Below are 21,039 nucleotides of genomic sequence, written 5' to 3' on the forward strand. Positions count from 1 at the left end.
ATATCACACATTATAATGCTTATGTAATCAGAGTAGGTTTCTTGAAATTTCATCACATCGCTGCATCCACCATTGTTGCAGATTTTTCTGCAGATTTTCAAATTTTGCATTGTAAAGAGTGAAATCTGCTGTGATGGTCCACTGCATTACTGCCTAAGAATAAACTTGCTGAGGATTCTGAAGTCTGCAGAATGCTGTGATATGTGTGCTTTTTCCCTTCACCCATGACAGCACCACCTGAGAGAGGGATCCGCCCCGCCAGGACAGGAACCTACTGCGACATAAGGGGCGGCACCTCTCCCCCGCTTCAGTTGGGTTCCTGTCCTGGAAGGAACCCCACTGTCGGCTGTACCTGTCATGGGCGAAGAAAAGAAGATGGACCCAGCCCCGTCCCGGCGCAGGAAGAACAGGTGTCTCACCTGCAGCGCCGGCCGTCGGGTGCTGGATGCGCAGTCCCCTGGCCCTCCGGGGTTCCGGGTTCGTGCGGGCGTCGGTGGGATCCCCGGGGTCTGCGGGAAGCCCCCACCGCGCCGCCCTCCCCTCGCACACGCCGCATCTCGATCCCCATAGCAGGGGAGAGACGCTGGCTTCTTCCGGCCGCTGACGTCAGCGGCGCGTTGCATGCTGGGACACAGCTAGTGGTATCCCGATTCCTGACGGCATCAAGGCTCATTCCACCAGAGCCGTGGCGACCTCCTGGGCCGAAAAAGCAGAGGTATCGATTGAACAGATTTATAAGGCCGCTACCTGGGCCTCACCTTCAACCTTCTTTAAGCACTATAGGTTGAATCTATCCTCCTCTGCTGACTTAACCTTCGGTAGAAGGGTGCTGCAAGCGGTGGTCCCTCCCTAAGGTGTTTCGAATCTCCAAAAATCTCTCAGGTGGTGCTGTCATGGGTGAAGGGAAAACCACCATGGTTACTTACCGGTAGCCGGTTTTTCCGGAACCCATGACAGCACCCGTATATTCCCCCCCCTTTTCACCATATGGGTGTGCACAATTAGTAGGGTGTTTTTTGAGTGTTGTGGTGTTGGATTAAACATGTAACTAACCGGGAAGTCCTCTCAGTGCTCTGTAACCCAACTGAAGCGGGGGAGAGGTGCCGCCCCTTATGTCTCAGTAGGTTCCTGTCCTGGCGGGGCGGATCCCTCTCTCAGGTGGTGCTGTCATGGGTTCCGGAAAAACCGGCTACCGGTAAGTAACCATGGTGGTTTCTGGTACATATTTGTGAGGATCTGAGGTTGTGGGTTGTAACAGTCACCTAGGCAGGTTAACGATGCAACTGTTTTTTATTCCATGCATCCATGGTTGTCCAACAAATCCAGGTAGATGGCCAAAATACAGTGTCATCAATACACAGGATCCCTTCCCGGGGCTGATTTTCCCACTGCCCATGTACCAGACGATACTCACGGTCTCCCAACTTTTGGTTGGCTCACGGATTTTGTATCTCTTGCCAGTGTAGACTATAGTCACAGTCCAGGCTCCTCCAAACGACAAATATCACAACCAACGTCCATGTATCTAGGATCAACAATCCTTAAGAAAATTTGTTATATCCAGACGACAGATCACTCAAACGTAGCAGGACTATCCAGCCCAGCCGGCAACCGATCTCCAAAACTCCATAGACCATCCAGCCCAACTTGGATCCTCTCCCTTCGAAGTCACTCCAACAACTGCCTGATTTGACCCATGTGTCTTTTTCTCCTTCACCCTTAAACGTTTTCCTTTAGCTCACAGAATGAGCATATTCTGTGACCTGTGACTGCATGTGAGACCCCTGTGGTGACAGCTCCCCTGGGGCTACAATCTCCATCCACACAATGGGCCTAGGCTTGAAGAACAATGGATTGAGACCTTGAGATACAGAGGGAATTGATAGGATGATTGCTTTGAGGCCCCGTCACACACAGCGAGTTCGCCAGCGAGATGATTTTGTGACGCCACAGCGATCTCGCCAGCGACATCGCTGTGTGTGTGTCATGTATCAGCGACCGGCCCCCCTGCCGGGTATCGCTGATCGCGCTCGAACGTCTTGGGCCATTTTTTGATCATTGGTCTCCCGCTGGCCAGCGCGCATCGCTGCGTGTGACAGCAACAGACAAACGATCAGCGACGCTGGGAGCTGGTTTCCAAGGTAAACAGCGGGTATCGAAGAGCCGCATGGCTCTTCGATACCCGCTGTTTACCTTCGATACCAGCTTACTCGCTGGTCCTGGTCGCTGGTGAGTCTGTCTGTGACAGCTCACCAGCGATCAGCTAACTGTCCCAGCGATCCCATCCACGTCGGATCGTTGGTGGGATCGCTGGGACATTGAAGCGTGTAACGGGGCCTTTACTTTTACCTTTAGCAGTCTCCTGTCTGGCGTTAGGTTCACATAAGATCCAGCCTGCAAGTCTTCCTCTGCTTATTGTCACTGAATGGAAACATTGATTCCTGAGGATGAACTGACGAGCAAGCAAATCACTAATAAAACACAGCAATATCGAGGCAACCGGTGGTCCGTGCTGGAAAAAGTCTCTATCTCTTAGAGCTGAGGACTCTGCTCTACATCCATTCGTTCAATAGTCTTTAGTCTGTGGCCATCTCCTCACAATATTGATAATCTCATTCTCTTGTGCACTCCGTTCCTCAGAAGCCCTAGAGCATCTGGAGCTTGTGTAGAATTTCACAATTCTGCTTTTGTGAAGTGTAAAGGCCCCGTCACACGGCGATCTCGCTAGTGAGATCGCTGATTTTGTGACGCCACAGTGATCTCGCCAGCAAGATTGCTGTGTGTGACGGGGAACAGCGACCGGCCCTCCTGCCCGGTATGGCTGATCGTGCTTGATCGTCCTGGGCAATTTTTTGATGGCTGGTCTCCCGCTGGCCAGCACGCATCGCTGCGTGTGGCAGCGAGAGATCAGCGACGCTGGTTTCTAATGTAAACATCGGGTATCCATGAGCCTCGGCTCTTGGATACCCGCTGTTTACCTTTGAAACCGGCGTACACGCTGGTTTCCAAGGTAAACAGCGGGTATCCAGGAGCCGCGCGGCTCTTAGATACCTGATGTTTACCTTGGAAATCAGTGTGTACGCCGGTTTCCAAGGTAAACAGTGGGTATCCAAGAGCCGCGGCTCCCGGATACCCGATGTTTACCTTGGAAACCAGCTTGCTCGCTGGTCATAATCGCTGGAGGGGCTGTCTAACGATGTCCCAGCGATCTCATCCATGTCTGATCGTTGGTGGGATCGCTGGGACATCGTTATGTGTAATGGGGCCTTAAGTGTGCTTTGAGGAGACTAATCGTGTAAGCTGTTGTTTACATGGGGAATGATGCTGTTTCTGGCCATTATAGGACTATGTAATGAAAGTTTAATGCCCTCTGTAGACTCTAGTCACTAGAAACCTCAGCAGTTTGTTTTTGTGTGTGCTTTTTTTCTCCCTCCAGTTTTTCCTCCTTTCCCTCTCCATAGACCTCTGTAGGCAGCAGACTATTTGATCCTTCACTAAAGACAGATTTGTTCAGTTTTTGACTGTAAATGATCAATGGGAGAGACGAGAAGTGAATGACAATTGGGAGATGAGGCATTTTTCTCTCTAATATATATACTACAAAGTTTCTTCTCTTGTACTATTGATTTATATTCTAAAAAAAAATGTCAAAGTTTGTTTGTCATAAGACTGCTGAAATATTCAAAATGCACGCGAGCGAGTGGGAGGAAACTTAGATCTCCATCCACCGGAACATATCAGCAATATAATTAGCAATGAGGAAGCTGAGGCTTGGTTTCCTAACCGGACTCTTCTCCTTTGGTGTATTTTTAGGTGTAATGAAGCTAAAGAGCCCTAGATCTAATTAATGATGTATTGCTTGCTGGCTAATGATGAATACTTTGTCAAGCTCTGCAGCTGCAAGCATTTTCCAGAATTGGCTGCTGAACTGATATTTTGCTTTATGTGAAATCATTTGTTTAATGGTATTGATGTTATTACATTGTTACAAAAATGTGAAAAATATAAGCATATGTGTATCTGCTTTACGGCTAATCACAGGTTTAGTCATTTGGGTGAATGTCACCTTGTAATTCGGCGTTCTGTGCCATTAATTTTACTTGCCTGTTTTAAGACCAAGGTTGTCAATCACCAATCATCAAGGCACACAGTAAATTTTAATGTTCCATTTTTTTTAAATTTTGTTTATAGAGTCCAAGCCCACTACTTGATCTAATCGTCCAGAAAGAGCAACCGGCCAAAAAGGACTTGGACAATGCACAAGCAGCTGTGCGGCAGCATCTGCAGAAAGAGCTGATGGTGTTTTTTAACACGCTAATGCTCTGCTTAACTTCAGTTACTGATCGGTAAGTGCCAACTTGCATTTTAAATACAGATTTTGAGTATGCCAGATTAGTCACAGAGGGTTTAAGGACATTTGACTTTCGTGTTGATTTATGAACCATTAAAATTGGAACGTTTTGTTTGCTTGCTTGTTTGTTTTTCGCCAAGTAGTAAATTAAGAGCTGTCCCTTTTATGTATAAGTTTAGTGAGCCTTGAGCATCATCACCTTTTACAACCTTATATACCATTTACAATCAGTGAAAATATAATGATGCTCATTAGAACAAGTAAATTACCACTTTTTTTTCTGTCTGATCCTGGCTTCTTATATTAGAGACTGTCTGTTTATGGTAACATTGATTTTAACCCCCTGCCGACATGCGGTGTACCTGTGCGGCATTGCGGGACCTGCGTTCCCGCAAACCGCAGTGAATGTATGGTGCCGTGATCGTGGGGGCTCGCCCTGCAGCAACGCCCATAGTCTGTGCTAGCACCGATAACTGCGTTTAACCCCTCTGATGCCGTTGTCAATAGTGACAGCAACATTGAGGAGCATTGCATAGGGAGGGGGCTCCCTGTGTGCTCCCATCACCACAACGTGATACGATCATGTTATGGAGATAGTCTCCATGGTGACGCCCCAGCCACAACAAGGCTACGGAGTCCTTCAGGGAAGGTGGCTTGTCAGTGGCTGCTAAGAGCAGGAGCCAAAACGCCTCCTGCCCTGCCTGTCAGACACTGCTCTGATGCTCTGCAGTGCAGAAGCATTGCAGAGTATCAGATCAGCGATCTGTCACTATTCAGGGACAATGTAAAAAAAGTTAATTATTTTTTGGACACCCATGGAGTCAAAATTGTCACTACACCTGTAGATAAATTCCAAAAGGAGTATAATTTCCAAAATGGGGCACTTGATGGGGGATTCTGCTCTTCTAGCAATTACGTGCTTTGTATAGGGAACTATTCTTGGAAAATCTGCGCTCCATGAGGCAAATAGCGCTCCGTTCCTCCCGAGTCTCTCACCATGGCTAGGCAGTGCTGTACAGCCACTTATGAGTTATTGCCACGTTCAGTAGAAATTTTGGGACAAATTATGTTGCCATTTTTACCCACTTTGTGTGAAAATGTAAATTCTGGGGCTGAAACAAAATTTTGGTGGTAAAAATGTAGTTATTTTGTTCTTCACTGCCCAATGGTATAACAATATGTGACACACCCATGGTGTCAATATGATCATTGCTCTCCTAAATGAATTTGTCGAGAGGTGTAGTTTGTAAAATAGGGTCACCTATGGAGGGTTCTGCTGTTCTGGCACCTTATAGGCTCTGCCAATGTCACATGGCACTCCTTCTCTTCTGAGTTTTACCCTGTGCCTCAAAAGTAGTTTTTGACCTCATATGTGTTATTGGTAAACTCAGGAGAAACTGTGCAACAAATTTTGGAGTCCATTTTCTCCCGTTACACTTGTAAAAATGCAATTTAAAAAAAAAAATTTTTTATGGCTCAACGTTGCATACTTCTGTGAAGCACCTTGGGGTTCAGTGAGCTCAATACACATTTAGGTAAGTTCCCCGAGGGGTCTAGTTTCCAAAATGGTGTCGCTTGGGAGGTTCCACTGTTTAGGCACATAAGAGGCTCTCCAAACGTGACATGGCGTCCGCCAATTGTTCCAGCAAATTTTACATTCAAAAAATGAAATGGCCACTATCATGAAGTACAATAAGTCTCATAATCACCGGGATCCATTGAAACGTTCCAGAGTTATGACCTCATAAAGTGACAGTGGTCAGAATTGAAAAAAATTAGTCTGGTCAGGAATGTGAAAACGGACTTTGGGGTGAAGGGGTTAAAGGGTTTGTCCTGTGAAAATCAATTATTAGGCTTGTTCAACTCTTCCGTTTTTTTGTGATCAGTTGAAATTTGCCAAAGACGAAAAAGCTGATACATTTCCGTTCTAGAACAAACATATGTCAGCGGACCGTTTTTTTGGACGTTTAAAGGAATCGCGGTCTGGAAAAGGACAGAGAGACCGTCGCTACAAAAAAAAAACCTTTCAGAGTACGTCTGCTCCGCCCGGGAACCGCTAAAAAGGGGCGGATCCGTTTTTCTCTAAAACTGGCGGATTTTAACTGACGTCAAAAAACGGAAGTGTGAAACAGGCCTTAGTTATAAATTATCCACAGGATAGATAGTATCTTCTAGATCTGTGGAGGTCTGAAATCGGAGACCCTTACTGATTGCCTGAATGGGGAACTTTTATCCTCTCTAGAATGGAGTGATAGTGCGCATTCCCAACGGATTCTCCATTCATTTTCTATGGGACTGCTTGAAAAAGCCGAGCGCAGCGCTCAACAGCCCTATAGGGAGTGAAGGGGGCTATGGTCAGTCATGCTCACTGTCGCTCTCTTCTAATGAGGGATGAAAGGGCCCTATTCTGCCTATCACTGCGGGTCCAAGCAGTCACACACCCACCCCATTGATCTATAAGCTGTCGGCGATCTTCACTGGAGAAGTTTTAACTGTGATGTTAGCTTCTGAATGGAGCCTTCACACACAATGTTTCAGAAAAAAAGCTGCTTTTTTAGAGGTGTTCTTTTTTTCTTTTTACCCTGTTGATTTTATTTTTTTGCTCATAAATGCATACCTTTTCCAAGTTAAGTAGGGTCCACACCTTTGCTTTGACAGGAACAAATCTGGGGAGGAAGATGCTGCAGGCAAATGCTTGAGAAACTGGGAACCTTTCTCCAGTAACTATATAATGTTTGTTGTTCCCACACCTTGGATAGATTTGGGACATCCCTTAGTTACTGAGTCCCCCAATAAGACAAATGAGAAATAAGGATTTTTTACTTGCCGTAAAATCCACTTTTCGTAGTCTTCATTGGGGGACACAGCTCCCACCCATGAGTCCGTTATTTTTCTTTTCATGCTTTTAATTCTTTTGGCTTTCTCTCACTACTTTTTGACTAAACGGAGGAGCCTCATGCTAGCAGGCAAGGTCTGCCGGTGAGGAGCCAGTTTTCAATTGGTTGCATTAATAGTGGCAGCCTCCACGTGGCAAGCAGACTATTCCACGGTTACTGAATCCCCCCAATTAAGAAAGGGATTTTACAGTGAGTAAAAATATCCTTATTTTCACAGGATCACTTTTCAAACGCCTTCAAATTGTGAATATTCATTTTTTTATGATTTATGCGGTGACAAACACGTAAAAATATATATGTATACCGTATATACTTGAGTATAAGCCGACCCCGCCTAATTTTGCCACAAAAAACTGGGAAAACTTATTGACTCGAGTATAAGCCTCAGGTGGAAAATGCAGCAGCTACTGGTGAATTTAAAAAAATAAAAATAGATACCAATAAAAGTAAAATTAATTGAGACATCAGTAGGTTAAATGTTTCTGAATATCCATATTGAATCAGGAGCCCCATATAATGCTCCATACAAAATACACCCCATATAATGCTGCACAAAGGTTAATAATGGGCCCATAAGATGCTCCATAGAATAATATGCCCCATAGAATAATATGCTCCATAGAATAATATGCCCCATATGCTGCTCCATAAAGGTTATGGCCCCATAAGATGTTGCATAGATTATGCCCCCACATGCTGCCCCCATAAGATGCTCAATAGATTATACACCCATATGCTGCCCCCCCATAAGATGCCCCATAGATTATTCCCCCATATGCTGCCCCCGTAAGTTGGGGGCATAAATTATGCCCCCATAGGATGCTCCATAGGTTATTCCCCCATATGTTGCCCCCATAAGATGCTCCATAGATAATGCCCCCATATGCTGCCCCCATAAGATACTCCATAGATTATGCCCCCATATGCTGCCCCCATAAGATGCTCCATAGATTATGGCCCCATGTGCTGCCCCCATAAGATGCTCCATAGATTATGGCCCCATGTGCTGCCGCTGCTGCATTTAAAAAAAAAAAAAAAAAAAAAAAATACTCACTTCTCAGTCACTGGGGGCCAGGTGCCTGTGTCACTGCTGGCACCTTAGATATTCACCTGTCCTGCATCCATGGCTGCTTGCTGCTGTCTGGCATGTCATCTGTCAGTGATGTTCAGACTGCAGGGGGTGCGGCGCGCCCTAACCACGTCACCACGCCCTCTGCTGTCTGAACGTCACTGAGAGATGACGTGCCAGACAGCAGCAAGCAGCCATGGACGCAGGACAGGTGATGATCGCTATACTTACCCGTCCTGGTGCTGTCTCTTCAGCCCCAAGCTTCTCCGCGATCTCCCTTCCTGTCTTCAGAGGTCACTTGGTACCACTCATTAAAACTCTTGAATATGCGCATATTTATGAGTTTAATGAGCGGTACCATGTGACCGCTGAAGGAAGGAAGGGAGATCGCGGAGAAGCTGGGGGCTCCAGAGACAGCGCCAGGACTGTTAAGTATGACCTGACGCCCCTCCTCCCCCTCCGACCCCCTGGTGTATATGACTCGAATATAAGTCAAGAGGGGGGACTTTCAGCCAAAAAAAATAAGCTGAAAATCTCGGCTTATATTCGAGTATATACGGTATATATATTGCAGATCTATAAGAACTAGCCTTGAATATATGAAATTTAGAATGCATTACTGCTATATGGACTATACTTATCAAATCAGTGCGCTTAGCTCATAAATTGGTCAATGTGTGTGTGCCCACTAGCCACGACAAGGCGACCTTTCTCTGGTAGGACCCTAATCCTAATATGTATCAAACATGTCTCTCAGGTTAAAAGCCTATACATTGTTGTTACTGTTTTTCTTTATTGCTGGATCCTGTCTGTCCTCTTAATTTGTAGACTTTTAACTTGGGTAAGGCATGTTTGATAAATATTAGCTTTTAGGACCTACTCAAGAAACGTCGGCTTGTCATGGTTGGTGAGCTCTTGTGACTTGATGTGATGCCGTATGTTTTTGTTTGTATATTAGGCAGTCATATCGGTTTGCACTTGTTCACATTTGCTTTATCAATCTTTTATGGCAGTGGTCCCCAACCTTTCTGACCTTGAGAGCCACATTCAGCTTAGAGGGTCGCGAGCCACATTCAGCACTGAGAGAGGGTCATGAGCTACATCCAGCTTCCACCCCCTTAAAAGTAGTGTCAACCAAAGTCCCCATTACAAGTATAATAATAACCAAAGCTTTTCCACAGAAATCACTCCAAAGCAGTACACTGAGATCCAGGGGTTCCCACAATACCCCCATTCAGTATTCTTCCATCAAGGACTCCCAATACACGGTCATATCCAGCTTTGAGCATCTCCTCTAACACGTAGTACCATCCTCCAGCGTACCTTACCTAAAACATCTTGAAACCACTAAGACCAGTAAATGTGCATCCAGATCTGCACTTCTGTGCCGAGCTACTCACAAAATTCACCATTTTGAGATGTGCTCCTCATACCTGTTTGCTAGACCTAATGCACCAAGCTGGCAGACAGTCGCGAGCCACAATAAATAGAACCGTGAGCCACATGTGGCTCCTGAGCTACAGGTTGGGGACCCCTGTTTTATAATAAGGGTTAAATTGGATTTTATCAGCCAGTCAAAGAGAAGTACAAAATATGCTTTATTATTATACAGTATTACCGTACCTTTTTTGTTTTTCTTCTTGCACAATTCCTATTACTGTTTTTTGCATGCCTCCATTGGAAGCTTTCACTGTTGTTTTTCCATTATGGCAGATGCCGCTGTGAAGTGATTACATTTTTCTTCGCCCGGCATTGTTCACAATTCAGCACACATTGCTAGTTCTGTATAAGAAGATAAAAGGCAAAAACTTTATTATGAAATAAGAGCTAATTGTTGGTTATTACACTGTAAAATAATTAATCCTCTTAACTTTAATAGTTGATTGCATGCTGCTAAGGAGTCTGAGACATATCTGTTTCTGCAGCACAGTATTGGCAAATCTAATGATAAAATGGCCTCACTCGGAGGCCGGCTGTTCTCGTTTTCACTTCATTTTTAATAGGATTTTTCAAGCTTGATATGTTTTCTAATGGTAATTAACCTTTAATGAATGCTGTATCAAAAATTATGTTCTATCTATCCACACAGAGCCTAAAAGGTTCATTACCCATTTTCTTTTCTCCGCTTTCACAGAGGAACAAGGATGCATACGGTATATCTGTCTCCATTGATGTCAACAGAAACCCGGTTGTGGTTTTGTACTATTGCTATCTGGAACCTGCACATATTGTTGTTCTACCCAGTTAACATAGGACTGCATATTTTATATGCATGTATTGCAAAAAAACCCCAAAAGACTAAAAAGTTATACTTTGCTTCCGTACGATATTTGAATTTGATGACACCGACAGGAAAGGCCTCTATGCATATGGGCCCTTTTCAGTACCATAGTTCATCACAATATACAGTTTCACCTGATTTTTGGGGTTAGAAGTGGGTCCCCTTCCCTCTAGGGCCCTTGTGTGGCTTCACATATTGCACCAATGATTTGTTTACCCCTGTTTATAGCAGTAGGATATGCAAAAAGGGTGTCCAAAGAGAAGAGCCAACCTCTGGGAAAGCAGCCAATTCTGAGGGCTATAGGTAGAAGCCCCTACTCCTTTTTGCTTGGACCTGCTGTGCAGGGAATTGCAACATTCATCTATTAAAGTGAATGAAAGTTGCAGTTCCCAGTAGCCCAGCTGTCCATAGCAAAAACTTGAGGGTCCTGCGCTGCAGCTCCTTCAAAATGATGCAATATACTAGCAAAGTTCTATGTAGGAAAACTCCTTTAAAGGGGTTACCCACTACCTGGATGACCCCAATATAAAATAAAAACACGATATGTTCACCTCCCATTCCGGCACCGTTCCAACGTTGTTAACGCCTGGCCCTCCTGAGCTTGCATGACATTGGCTGCAGGGCTCATGTGGCATAACAATCCTTGGCTCCTATGAGCCTGCTGCGCTCCCACTACTTCCATTTGGCCAAGGTTCAGATTGAGAATGTGAAGGTGCAGCAGCCTAAGGCTAAGTGCACACACTATGGATTGGTCTGCGGATTTTTTATCTGCGGAACCGCAGGTAAAATGATCTGGGGTTTTATCTGCGGTTTTCCCTGCAGTTTATCATCTCTACAATGGAGGAGAAGGTAAACCGCAGCAGAATCCGCAGAAAAGAAGTGACATGTCATTACTTTCTGCGGATTCAAAACCGCAAGCTTTTCCGCAGTTAAAAATCCGCAGCATTTGCACAGCAGATTGTAAATCCCATAGGATAACATGCTACTGTACACTGTCTGCAGAACTGCTGCGGCCAAAACCGTTGCGGAACCGCAGCAAAAACCTCAGCGTGTGCACATAGCCTAATAGCAGCTGCTAATTAACTACAGGCTCATGTGGCATAACACAAGACCTGGCGCCAGAATCGCTGGAATGACTCCGGTTTTGAGGGGGGAGTATATGTAAATTGTCTCTTCAAAGAGTAAGAGGACTAGAACTCTTAATTGCCACCTATTTGAAGTAGCAATCTTAAAAGTCCATATCGAACCTCTAACGAGCCTTGTCACATGACTTGGGGTAAAAGCCAAAACCAAAATTGAGATGTGCCATGAGGATTAGTACATGTGCTGCACATTGATGCAGTTATGTGTAATAAGTAAAGTTAGCATGTTACTTAACAAAAATAGGGTACTTCCGCTTTACATTTTGATATAGTAATAGACGTACTGGGATTAAAATATAACATTTATTCAATTAATTTTTCCACTATTTACATCTGAGAAAAAAAAAACAGAAACAGGCAGAGATGCTTACCTGTCTAAACAGGCCTCAATACAACTGCACTACAGGGTGCAGCGGACCCATGAAAAATGGCAGCTGCACAGGTGCAATAATACCTAATGAAACAGCCAGCCTTCAATCAGGGATTGGCCGTGTGGTACACCAGTGCAAAAAAAAAATCCATATCTGGCAGTTTTCGCACAGGGAATGCAGAGCTTCTGGTTCCTAGGTGTGCCACACGGCCCATCCCTGATTGAAGGCTGGCTGTTTCATTAGGTATTATTGCACCTGTGTAGTTGCCATGTTACTTGGGTCCGCTGCACCCTGTTAGTGCACTGTTTACATCTGTCAAGTGAAGTCCCAATAACTGGTCCCTATGAAGAAGCATGTACGGAGGAAACATGTTGGAGGCCAAAGACATCTTTAGTGGATAGATAGATAGATAGATGCTCTGAATAGGGACTAGTTTAGAGATTCGGTGGGAGGTCACCCTTGTTAGGTTAACCCCTTTACCCCCAAGGATGGTTTGCACGTTAATGACCGGGCCAATTTTTACAATTCTGACCACTATCCCTTTATGAGGTAATAACTCTGGAAAGCTTCAACGGTTCTTGGTGATTCTGAGAGAGTTTTCTCATGACATATTGTACTTCACTTTAGTGGTAAAATTTATTCACTATAACTTGCGTTTATTTGTTTAAAAAAATGGAAATTTGGCGAAAATTTGAAAATTTTTGCAATTTTCAAACTTTGAATTTTTATGCCCTTAAAACAGAGAAATATGTCACACAAAATTGTCAATATATAGCATTTCCCACATGTCTACTTTGCATCAGCACAATTTTGGAAACAACATTTTTTTTTGTTAGGAAGTTATAAGGGTTAAAAGTTGACCAGCGATTTCTCATTTTAACAACAAAATGTGCAAAACCTTTTTTTTTACAGACCACCTCACATTTGAAGTCACTTTTAGGGGTCTATATGGCAAAAAACACCCAAAAGTGACACCATTCTAAAAACTGCACCGCTCAAGCTGATCAAAACCACATTCAAGAAGTTTATTAACCCTTCAGGTGTTTCACAGGAGCAGAAGCAACGTGGAAGGAAAAAATGAACATTTAGCTTTTTAGTCACAAAAATGATCATTTAGCAACAATTTTTTTTGCCCACAAAAATGACCTTTTAGTCCCCAATTTTTTAATTTTCCCAAGGGTACCAGGAGAATTTGGACCCCAAATGTTGTTGTCCAATTTGTTCTGAGTATGCTGGTACCCCATATGTGGGAGAAAACTACTGTTTGGGCACACGTCAGGGCTCGGAAGGGAAGTAGTGACGTTTTGGAATACAGACTTTGATAGAATGGTCTGCAGGCATCATGTTCGGTTTGCAGAGCCCCTGATGTGCCTAAACAGTAGAAACTCCCCACAAGTGACCCCATTTTGGAAACTAGACCCCCTAAGGAACTTGGCTACATGTGTGATGAGAACTTTGAACCCCCCAGTGTTTCAATAAAGTTTTTAATGCCCGGGTGTGAAAATAAAAAATCATATTTTTTGCCCACCAAAATGATCTTTTAGTCCCCAATTTTTAATTTTCCCAAGGGTAACAGAAGAAATTGGACCCCAAACGTTGTTGTCCAATTTGTCCTGAGTATGCTGGTGCCCTGTGTGTGTGTGTGTGTGTGTGTGTGTGTGACCATCGTTTGGGAAGGGAGTGACGTTTTGCAATGCAGACTTTGATGAAATGGTCTGCGGGCGTCATTTTCCGTTTGCAGAGCCCCTGATGTCCATAAACAGTAAAAAAAAAAAAAAAAAAAAAAAGACACAAGTGACATCGTTTTGGAAACTAGACCCCCCCAAGGAACTTATCTAGATGTGCCCCCTTTCTAGAACTAATCTACGGTTTCCTGTAAAGTATATTAGTAGTGCATGGAGGTGTAAACCTGTAAGGAGTTTGTGTGTTCTCCCTGTGTTTGTGTGGGTTTTTTCCTGGTCTCTGGTTTCCTCCCACACCAGAGATATACTGATAATAAAATTAGTTTGTGAACCCCCACTGGGTTCAGTGATGATGTCTGTAAGGTAGGTGCTGAGGAATTAATGGCGCTATAGAACGGAGTAAAGTAAATAAATAAGGGATAGTTCGATTTTCGGCCTCCTTATTACACGGCAAATGAAATTAGACACATATGTTCCAACACCCAGGGTCCGCTTATGCGTCTCTCCGATTCAGTGATGAATGACCTGAATATACTGTTGGATATTTATGTATTTACTTTTAAAGCAACATTAATTCTGGGGTGCTGTACATGTGAAAAGGGTGACATACATATAACATACAGTACATAAACTAAACACACTGGAAAAGAGGGGGAGAGGAATCTGCCCTTGCAGAATTAGAATCTACAGTACAGAGTATATGGTAAGGAGACGATAGGTTGGGGGTGGGGGTTGCAGCAGCTTTGGGGGCAGTGAGTTGGCTGTAGGCAAGAAACAAGTTTTCAAGGTATTTAAACCATTTTATGGCTTGTTTGCACCTTATTCTCTATTTGTGGAATGAATGTTTTAATCTTAGAACGTCTGATTTTAGTTGGGTCCACAGTATTACACGTGACTGGCATGAGTATTTCCGTGCACATTAGGCTACTTTCACATTAGCTTTTTTTTAGCGCTGCGCTTCGTGCGCAATAGAAACGCATGCAAAAAACGCATCATGCGTTTTGCATGCGTTTGGTTAAAACGCCTGCGCCTACAAACCGCAGTTTCTAGCCATGTTAACTCTTAAAACGCATGCGTGTGCATGTCCACGCGTTCCCATAGACTGTAATGTGTTTTTTTAGACGGACCCAAAAATGCAACAGGTTGCGTCTGGCGCCTAGGCGTACGCTACAAAAAAAAACCACATGCGCACGAAAACGCATATGAACGCGTGCAAACGCTAGACCATGCGCCCGCCATGTTAAACATAGGGGCGCATGCACGCGCACGATGCAGTGCGCTAAAAAACGCTAATGTGAAACCAGCCTAAGAACTACACTTTACTTCAATTAAACTTTCCAGCCTTTGCCAATATGACGAATGCCCATGCAAAGACTTTACTGAGAACCTCTCACTTCATGTCAGATATAAGGAATGTTATGTCGCAGTAAAATCTGCACTACAGGTATGATTTTATAAGGAGCTGTATGTATGAAGAATCGAGAAAGTCTGTCAGCTCACCAAACTTGGTGCTCTTCCCTTTTATAACTGTATAAATGGTTTAATGAGTTTTGGTGGTGAAAGACTTTGTGTAAACCACTGTGCCATGGTCTGAAGAGAGCTTGGAGGGATGTGACTAGGCGAGCTCCTGATGGTGGGGTTAGACTTAGCTCCAGATAGACACCAGGTGCCACTCCAGGACAGACGTCGGACGCACGGTGGCTGACCCACAAAGGGGTAGGTAGATGGACTTGTAAGTACAGGCAAGAATACTGGGAGAAATGGCAGGTGCTGGCATGAACGGCTGGTATATACACTGGCACGGCAGGTGTTGGCAGGCTGGCTGATAGACAGGCACGGCAGGTGTTGGCAGGCCTGGCTGATATACAGGCAAGCAGGTGCTGGCGGACCCGGTTGATATTCAGGCAGGCAGGTGCTGGCTGGCATGGCTAAAATGCAGACAGGTGCAGGAGAGCATGGCTGAAATACAATATCACAAGGAAAGTTCACGCAGACAAATGCAGGACAAGTAAACTGACTGGTGGGTACAGTGGACCTTAGAACTAGTAAAGCTAGTTTCACATTAGCGTGCACGGCTGCCGCTAAGCCCCACCCCCTGCCGCGCCTCCGCCGGGAGCTCCGCCTACCTTTTGACGCTGCGCCGACCAGCGCCAAACGTAACAGGTTGCAATTTGGTGCACTCGGCGCAGCGTCAAAAGGACGCATGCGCCGCCAAACGCATACTGCGCACAGCCTGCGTCCCCAGTGCTAAAGATAGGGGACGCAGGACGCATGCAGCGTCATGCGTCCGTAGGCGGAGCCGCGGCAGGGGGCGGGGCTTAGCGGCGGCCGTGCGCAGCCCGACGCGGCGGCCGTAAACGCTAATGTGAAACTAGCCTTAGTGTGCAAACTATTGACATTACAGTGGATGTGCCTTACCCCCTTAGTGACCGGGCCAAATTTTAAAAATCTGACCAGTGTCACTTTGTGTTAATAACTCTGTAACGCGACAAATTGCATTTATTTTGAGACAGTTTTTTGTGACACATTATACTTTATAATAATGGTAAATTTAGGTTGATATGTTTTGTGTTCAATTATAAAAAAAAAAAATCAGAAATTTGACAAATGTAAAAAAAAAATTAGCAATTTTCAAACTTGGAATGATTATCCCTTTAATTCAGATAGTCATACCATAGCAAAACATTAATAAATAATATTTCCCTCATGTTGGCTTTACATCAGCACCATTTGTAAAATGCTATTTTGTTAGCATTTTAGGAGGTTTAAAAATGTAGCAGTAAGTTTTCATTTTTTCTTGGAAATTTACAGAATTATTTTTTTTAGGGACCTATCCAGGTTTGAAGTGACTTTAGGGGTCCTATATATTGGAAGACCCCCAAAAGTGATACCATTTTAAAAACGGCACCCCCTCACATACTGAAAACTGCTGTCGGGTAGTTTATTAATCCGTCAGGTGATTTTCAGGAATTAATACAAAGTGGCATGATAGGAATGAAAAAGTTGATTTTTACCAATTAAATGTCTGACTTTTGAACAGGTCAGTGTAGCTGGCAGACTCTAAGGCCGCTGTTTGCTCGTGAACTGCCATGGCAAACATCAGGACCACACAATCATGATCTCAGAGTGCCGATGGGGATAAAGAGGGAGAAGCCACACTCTGTTAACCATTTACATGATATTGTCACTATTGACAGCAGCATCTAAGGGGTTAAACAGATATGGAAGGTGACAACACTGATCGTGGCTGATGCAGCAAGTTGTCAGCTGTAGTGTACAGTTGACAGCTGCTGGATTGATACCTGTATGGGGATGCTGTGCTCTTATATCTCAGGTCAGTTAAGACGTATTGATGGTCATTAAGGGGTTAAATAAGTGTCTCCCGGCTGATGGCTGGGGACACTTTAGGATGGCGCTCACTGTCCCTTTAAAAAGGAGGGAGCACGCACACCCTAAGCATAGTGCCCTGGGATCTGCGAGCATTAGAGCAGACCCTGGACATGGGGAGAAAGTGCAGGATGGGCGCCACGGCAGTGAGTCGGCGTCTTTGACGTGGGAGGGGAGTAATGTGCCGGGACGCAGGTGCTGCACAAGTTTATTGATGTTTGTTTATTAATGCACAGGTCTCTTAAAGTAAACCTGTCACCAGATTTTTGCTACCGCATCTGATAGTATCATGTTGTAGGGGGAAGAGTCCCTCATTTCAGCGCTGTATCACTTCCTTTACTGGTTGTTACAGTTTTGGTTAAAATCTGTTCTATCTGCTGCAGATCTATTGGTTCTGACTGCTGAGCTCTGTGTAACCCCACCCACATTCTGAATGCTGATCTCTGTTAGCCTGCCCACTCCACTGATTGGCAGCTTTCTGTGTACACCGCATAAGAATAGAGCTGCCAATCAGTGGTGCGGGCTGGGTTAGACTGCCTGGCAGCAGGTTTACTAGTCCTCTAGTGATAATCTTCTGCTGATAAAACAGTGATTTTATAAAAACTACACTAAGCCACCCAGTAAATGATACATCACTGAAATCAGAGTCTCTGCCCCTACATCATGCTGCTCTCAGATTAGTTGGCAAAAACTGACGGCAGATTCCCTTTATTTTAATTAGGTTGAGGTCTGGACTCTGACTGGGCCATTTCCGCCCCATGGTGCATTTTTTTTTTTTTTTTTTCATTTGATTGCATCTGACTGTACAAAATGAAGGACTCCTAATACCTTCTATACACATATAAAGGGTTAGTCATTAAACACTAAGCGCTGTGAGGTGCTGGAAGAATTCTTCAAGTCAGCAAATAAATAATAAGACATTCCGGCAGCAGAGAAGCCGCGATCAACGCTTCAGAAGCTTCAACCCGTTATTTTGGAACAGCTAAGTGTCATTCTGTCTTTTTTTTGCAGGGACTGTTAGCATCTGTGCCATTGATGTATGACACAATAAAGGAATATTCAAGTATAATACATGTCATATCAGAAAATTAAAAGCCTCCTATACATCCATGCCTTGTCCAAATGACAGCTTGTCACTGGCCAGTATTTCTTAAATCTCCAGCATATAACAAGCCTTCAAATAATGTCAAGAAAACCACGACGAATTGTAGCAGATAGAAATCACAAGCCTGTACACATAACCAGTAGTCATTTTAGTGGTAAATGAACAGCCCAACCCTGATGTAAGGCCAACGTGAAGCCAATGCACGGAGAGGGAAGCACATCTGTGTAATGGTGTGCGGAGATCTGTATTCCAGACCATTCCCTGGCAGCAAACAAAGCGGCCGTCAAATTGTAATGTCTGTTATCAAGCATAAATTACATTGTGTCATATGCCAGTTTATGCCATACAAAGCCTCGCAGAGTGTAAAAGAATTATAGGTTTTGGAAGAACCTTTGCAATGACTTTACACCAGTGACATGTTCCCGAGTGACAGTACAATATACAACAAGCTACCTCTACACAATCTGGAGGAGAAATTCTTTATGACTGCAACAGATGGGATGATCCTGTTGATCGAGTGCCAGGTTTAGCGTCCAATTTGGCAATAAGTGGAGACGGAAAAACGAAAGGAGAAAATGGAATGAAATCTGGCAGGATGACACGCTGGCCGAATCAAATATTGTTACCAGCCTGATGGTTTTATCAGAAAATTGTTTTACTCCAAATAAATTCTAGAAAATTAATAGATAAATGTAAAATAAATATACAAAGATGAATATACTGATAATTATAAAATATATTCCTTTTTTAATAATTTTACAATGGTGCCATATTTTGATGAATGCTTATGCAGTGGCAGATAGTCTATTTTGGGGAGTATGTCAGACATAAGAGTGTGCAAAATTTTTGAGGCAGGTCTGGAAAAAGTGCTGCAAAGTAAAATTTCTTTAAAAAGTAGAAGTGTTAATAGTTTATAGTTATCAATTCAAAAAATGCAAAGTCAATGAGCAAAGGAGGAATCTAAATCAAATCAGAAATGTTGTGACCACCCTTTGCCCTGAAGACAACATCAATTCTTCTAGGCACACTTGCGCTCAGTATTTGAAGGAGCTTTGCAGGCTAAACATCTTGGAGAAAAAGAAAAACGCATATCTTCCACCAATAGTTTTCTCTTCATGTAATCCTAGGCGTACTCGATGAAATGAGGGTTCAAATCATTCCTTCTAGGAGACTCCTTGATCATCTTTACGTTTGAGAGAGTTCATAATGACATTGGCTGTACGTTTGGGGTCATTAGCTCAAAATATACTCTGCTCAAAAAAGAGAACGCTAAAATACCATATCCTAGATATCACTGAATGAAATATTCTAGTTGCAAATCATTATTACATAGTGGAATGCGTTGAGAACAATAAAACATAAAACTGATCAATTTAAATCAAAATGAATGTCCCATGGAGTTCTTGATTTGGAATGATATTCTAAGTCAAAGTGGAAAATCAAATTACAGACTGTTCCACTTTCAGTGGAAATGCCTCAAGACAAGGAAATGATGCTCAGTAGTGTGTGTAGCATCCGCGTGTCTGTATGACCTCCCTCTAATGCCTGTGCCTGCTGCTGATGAGGCGGTGGATGTTCTCCTGAGGGACCTCCTCTCAGACCTGGATTAAAACATCAGTCAACTTCTGGACAGTGTGGTGCAATGTTGCATTGGTGGATAGAACGAGACATGATGTCCCATATGTTCTCGATTGGATTCAGGTCTGGAGAATAGGCAGACCAGTCCATAGCATCAATGACTTTATCATGTAGGAACTGCTGACACACTTCAGCCACATGTAGCCTAGCATTGTCATGCATCAGAAGGAACCCAGGGCCCACTGCACCTGCATGTGGTCTCACAATGGGTCTGATGATCTTATCCAGGTACCTCTGGCTACCACATGGAGGAGGACTGTGCGGCACTGTTAATGAAATGCCTCCCCATACCATTAGTGACCCAATGCCAAACTCATGTTGGAGGATTTGGCAGGCAGCAGAATGTTCTTGACGGCGTCTTCAGACTCTGTCACAGTGTGAATCTGCTCTTATCCGTGAAGAGCACAGGGCACCAATGTCGAGTCTGCCAATTTTGGTATTCTGAAGAAAATACCAATCGCCCTGCATGGTGTTGGGCTGTAAGCACAACATCCACTTGTGGATGTCAGGCCCTCATGGAGTCTGATTCTGACAGTTTGAACAGACACATGGATATTAGTGGCTTACTGGAGGTCATTTTACAGGGCTGTGGCACTGGTCCTGTTCCTCGCACAAAGGAGGAGGTAGTGGTCTTGCTGCTGGGTTATTGCGCTCCTATAGTCCCCTCCTCGTATCTTGGTGTACTGCCTCTCATTGTATCAGCTCTGTACAATGTGCTGACACACAGCTACCCTTCTTGCCAAAGCTCGCATTGATGTGCCATCCTGGATGAGCTGCCCTACCTGAGCAACTTCTGTGGGTTGTAGATACCGCCTCATACTATTGTACAGTATCTAGGGGTAAGAGCAACAACAAAATTCAAAAGTGATCAAAGCAACAGCCAAAAAGGATGAGAACAGAGAAATGGTCTGTGGTCACCCCCTGCATAACCACTCCTGCTTTTTCATAGAATTATAAAATGTAAGAGTTGGAAGGGACCTCAAGGGTTATCATGTCCAACTCCCTGCACAATGCAGGATTCACTAAACCATTTCACACAGATGTCTGTCCAGCCATTGTTTGCAGACTTCCATTGAAGGAGAACTCGCCACTTCTTGTGGCAGCCTAGTCCACTAA

At 44.1% G+C, this 21,039-nt stretch overlaps 1 protein-coding gene across 3 annotated transcripts in view; it reads left to right on the forward strand.

Annotated features, from left to right (window-relative positions):
• RTTN (rotatin) overlaps positions 1 to 21,039 on the forward strand; it is a 328,322-nt gene that overhangs the window by 160,518 nt on the left and 146,765 nt on the right. For all 3 annotated transcript variants that reach the window (XR_012234901.1, XM_073590015.1, XM_073590014.1), the window contains exon 28: positions 4,192 to 4,346. Coding sequence is in view for 2 of the 3 variants with exons in the window: in XM_073590015.1 (XP_073446116.1) it covers positions 4,192 to 4,346 (155 nt within the window). In the remaining variant the exon portion in view is untranslated. The remainder of the gene's footprint in view (positions 1 to 4,191; positions 4,347 to 21,039) is intronic.

This window comes from Dendrobates tinctorius, unplaced genomic scaffold, assembly GCF_039654945.1.
Source record: "Dendrobates tinctorius isolate UK_male_01 unplaced genomic scaffold, ASM3965494v1 ptg000115l, whole genome shotgun sequence".
Classification (NCBI taxonomy): Eukaryota; Metazoa; Chordata; class Amphibia; order Anura; family Dendrobatidae; genus Dendrobates; species Dendrobates tinctorius.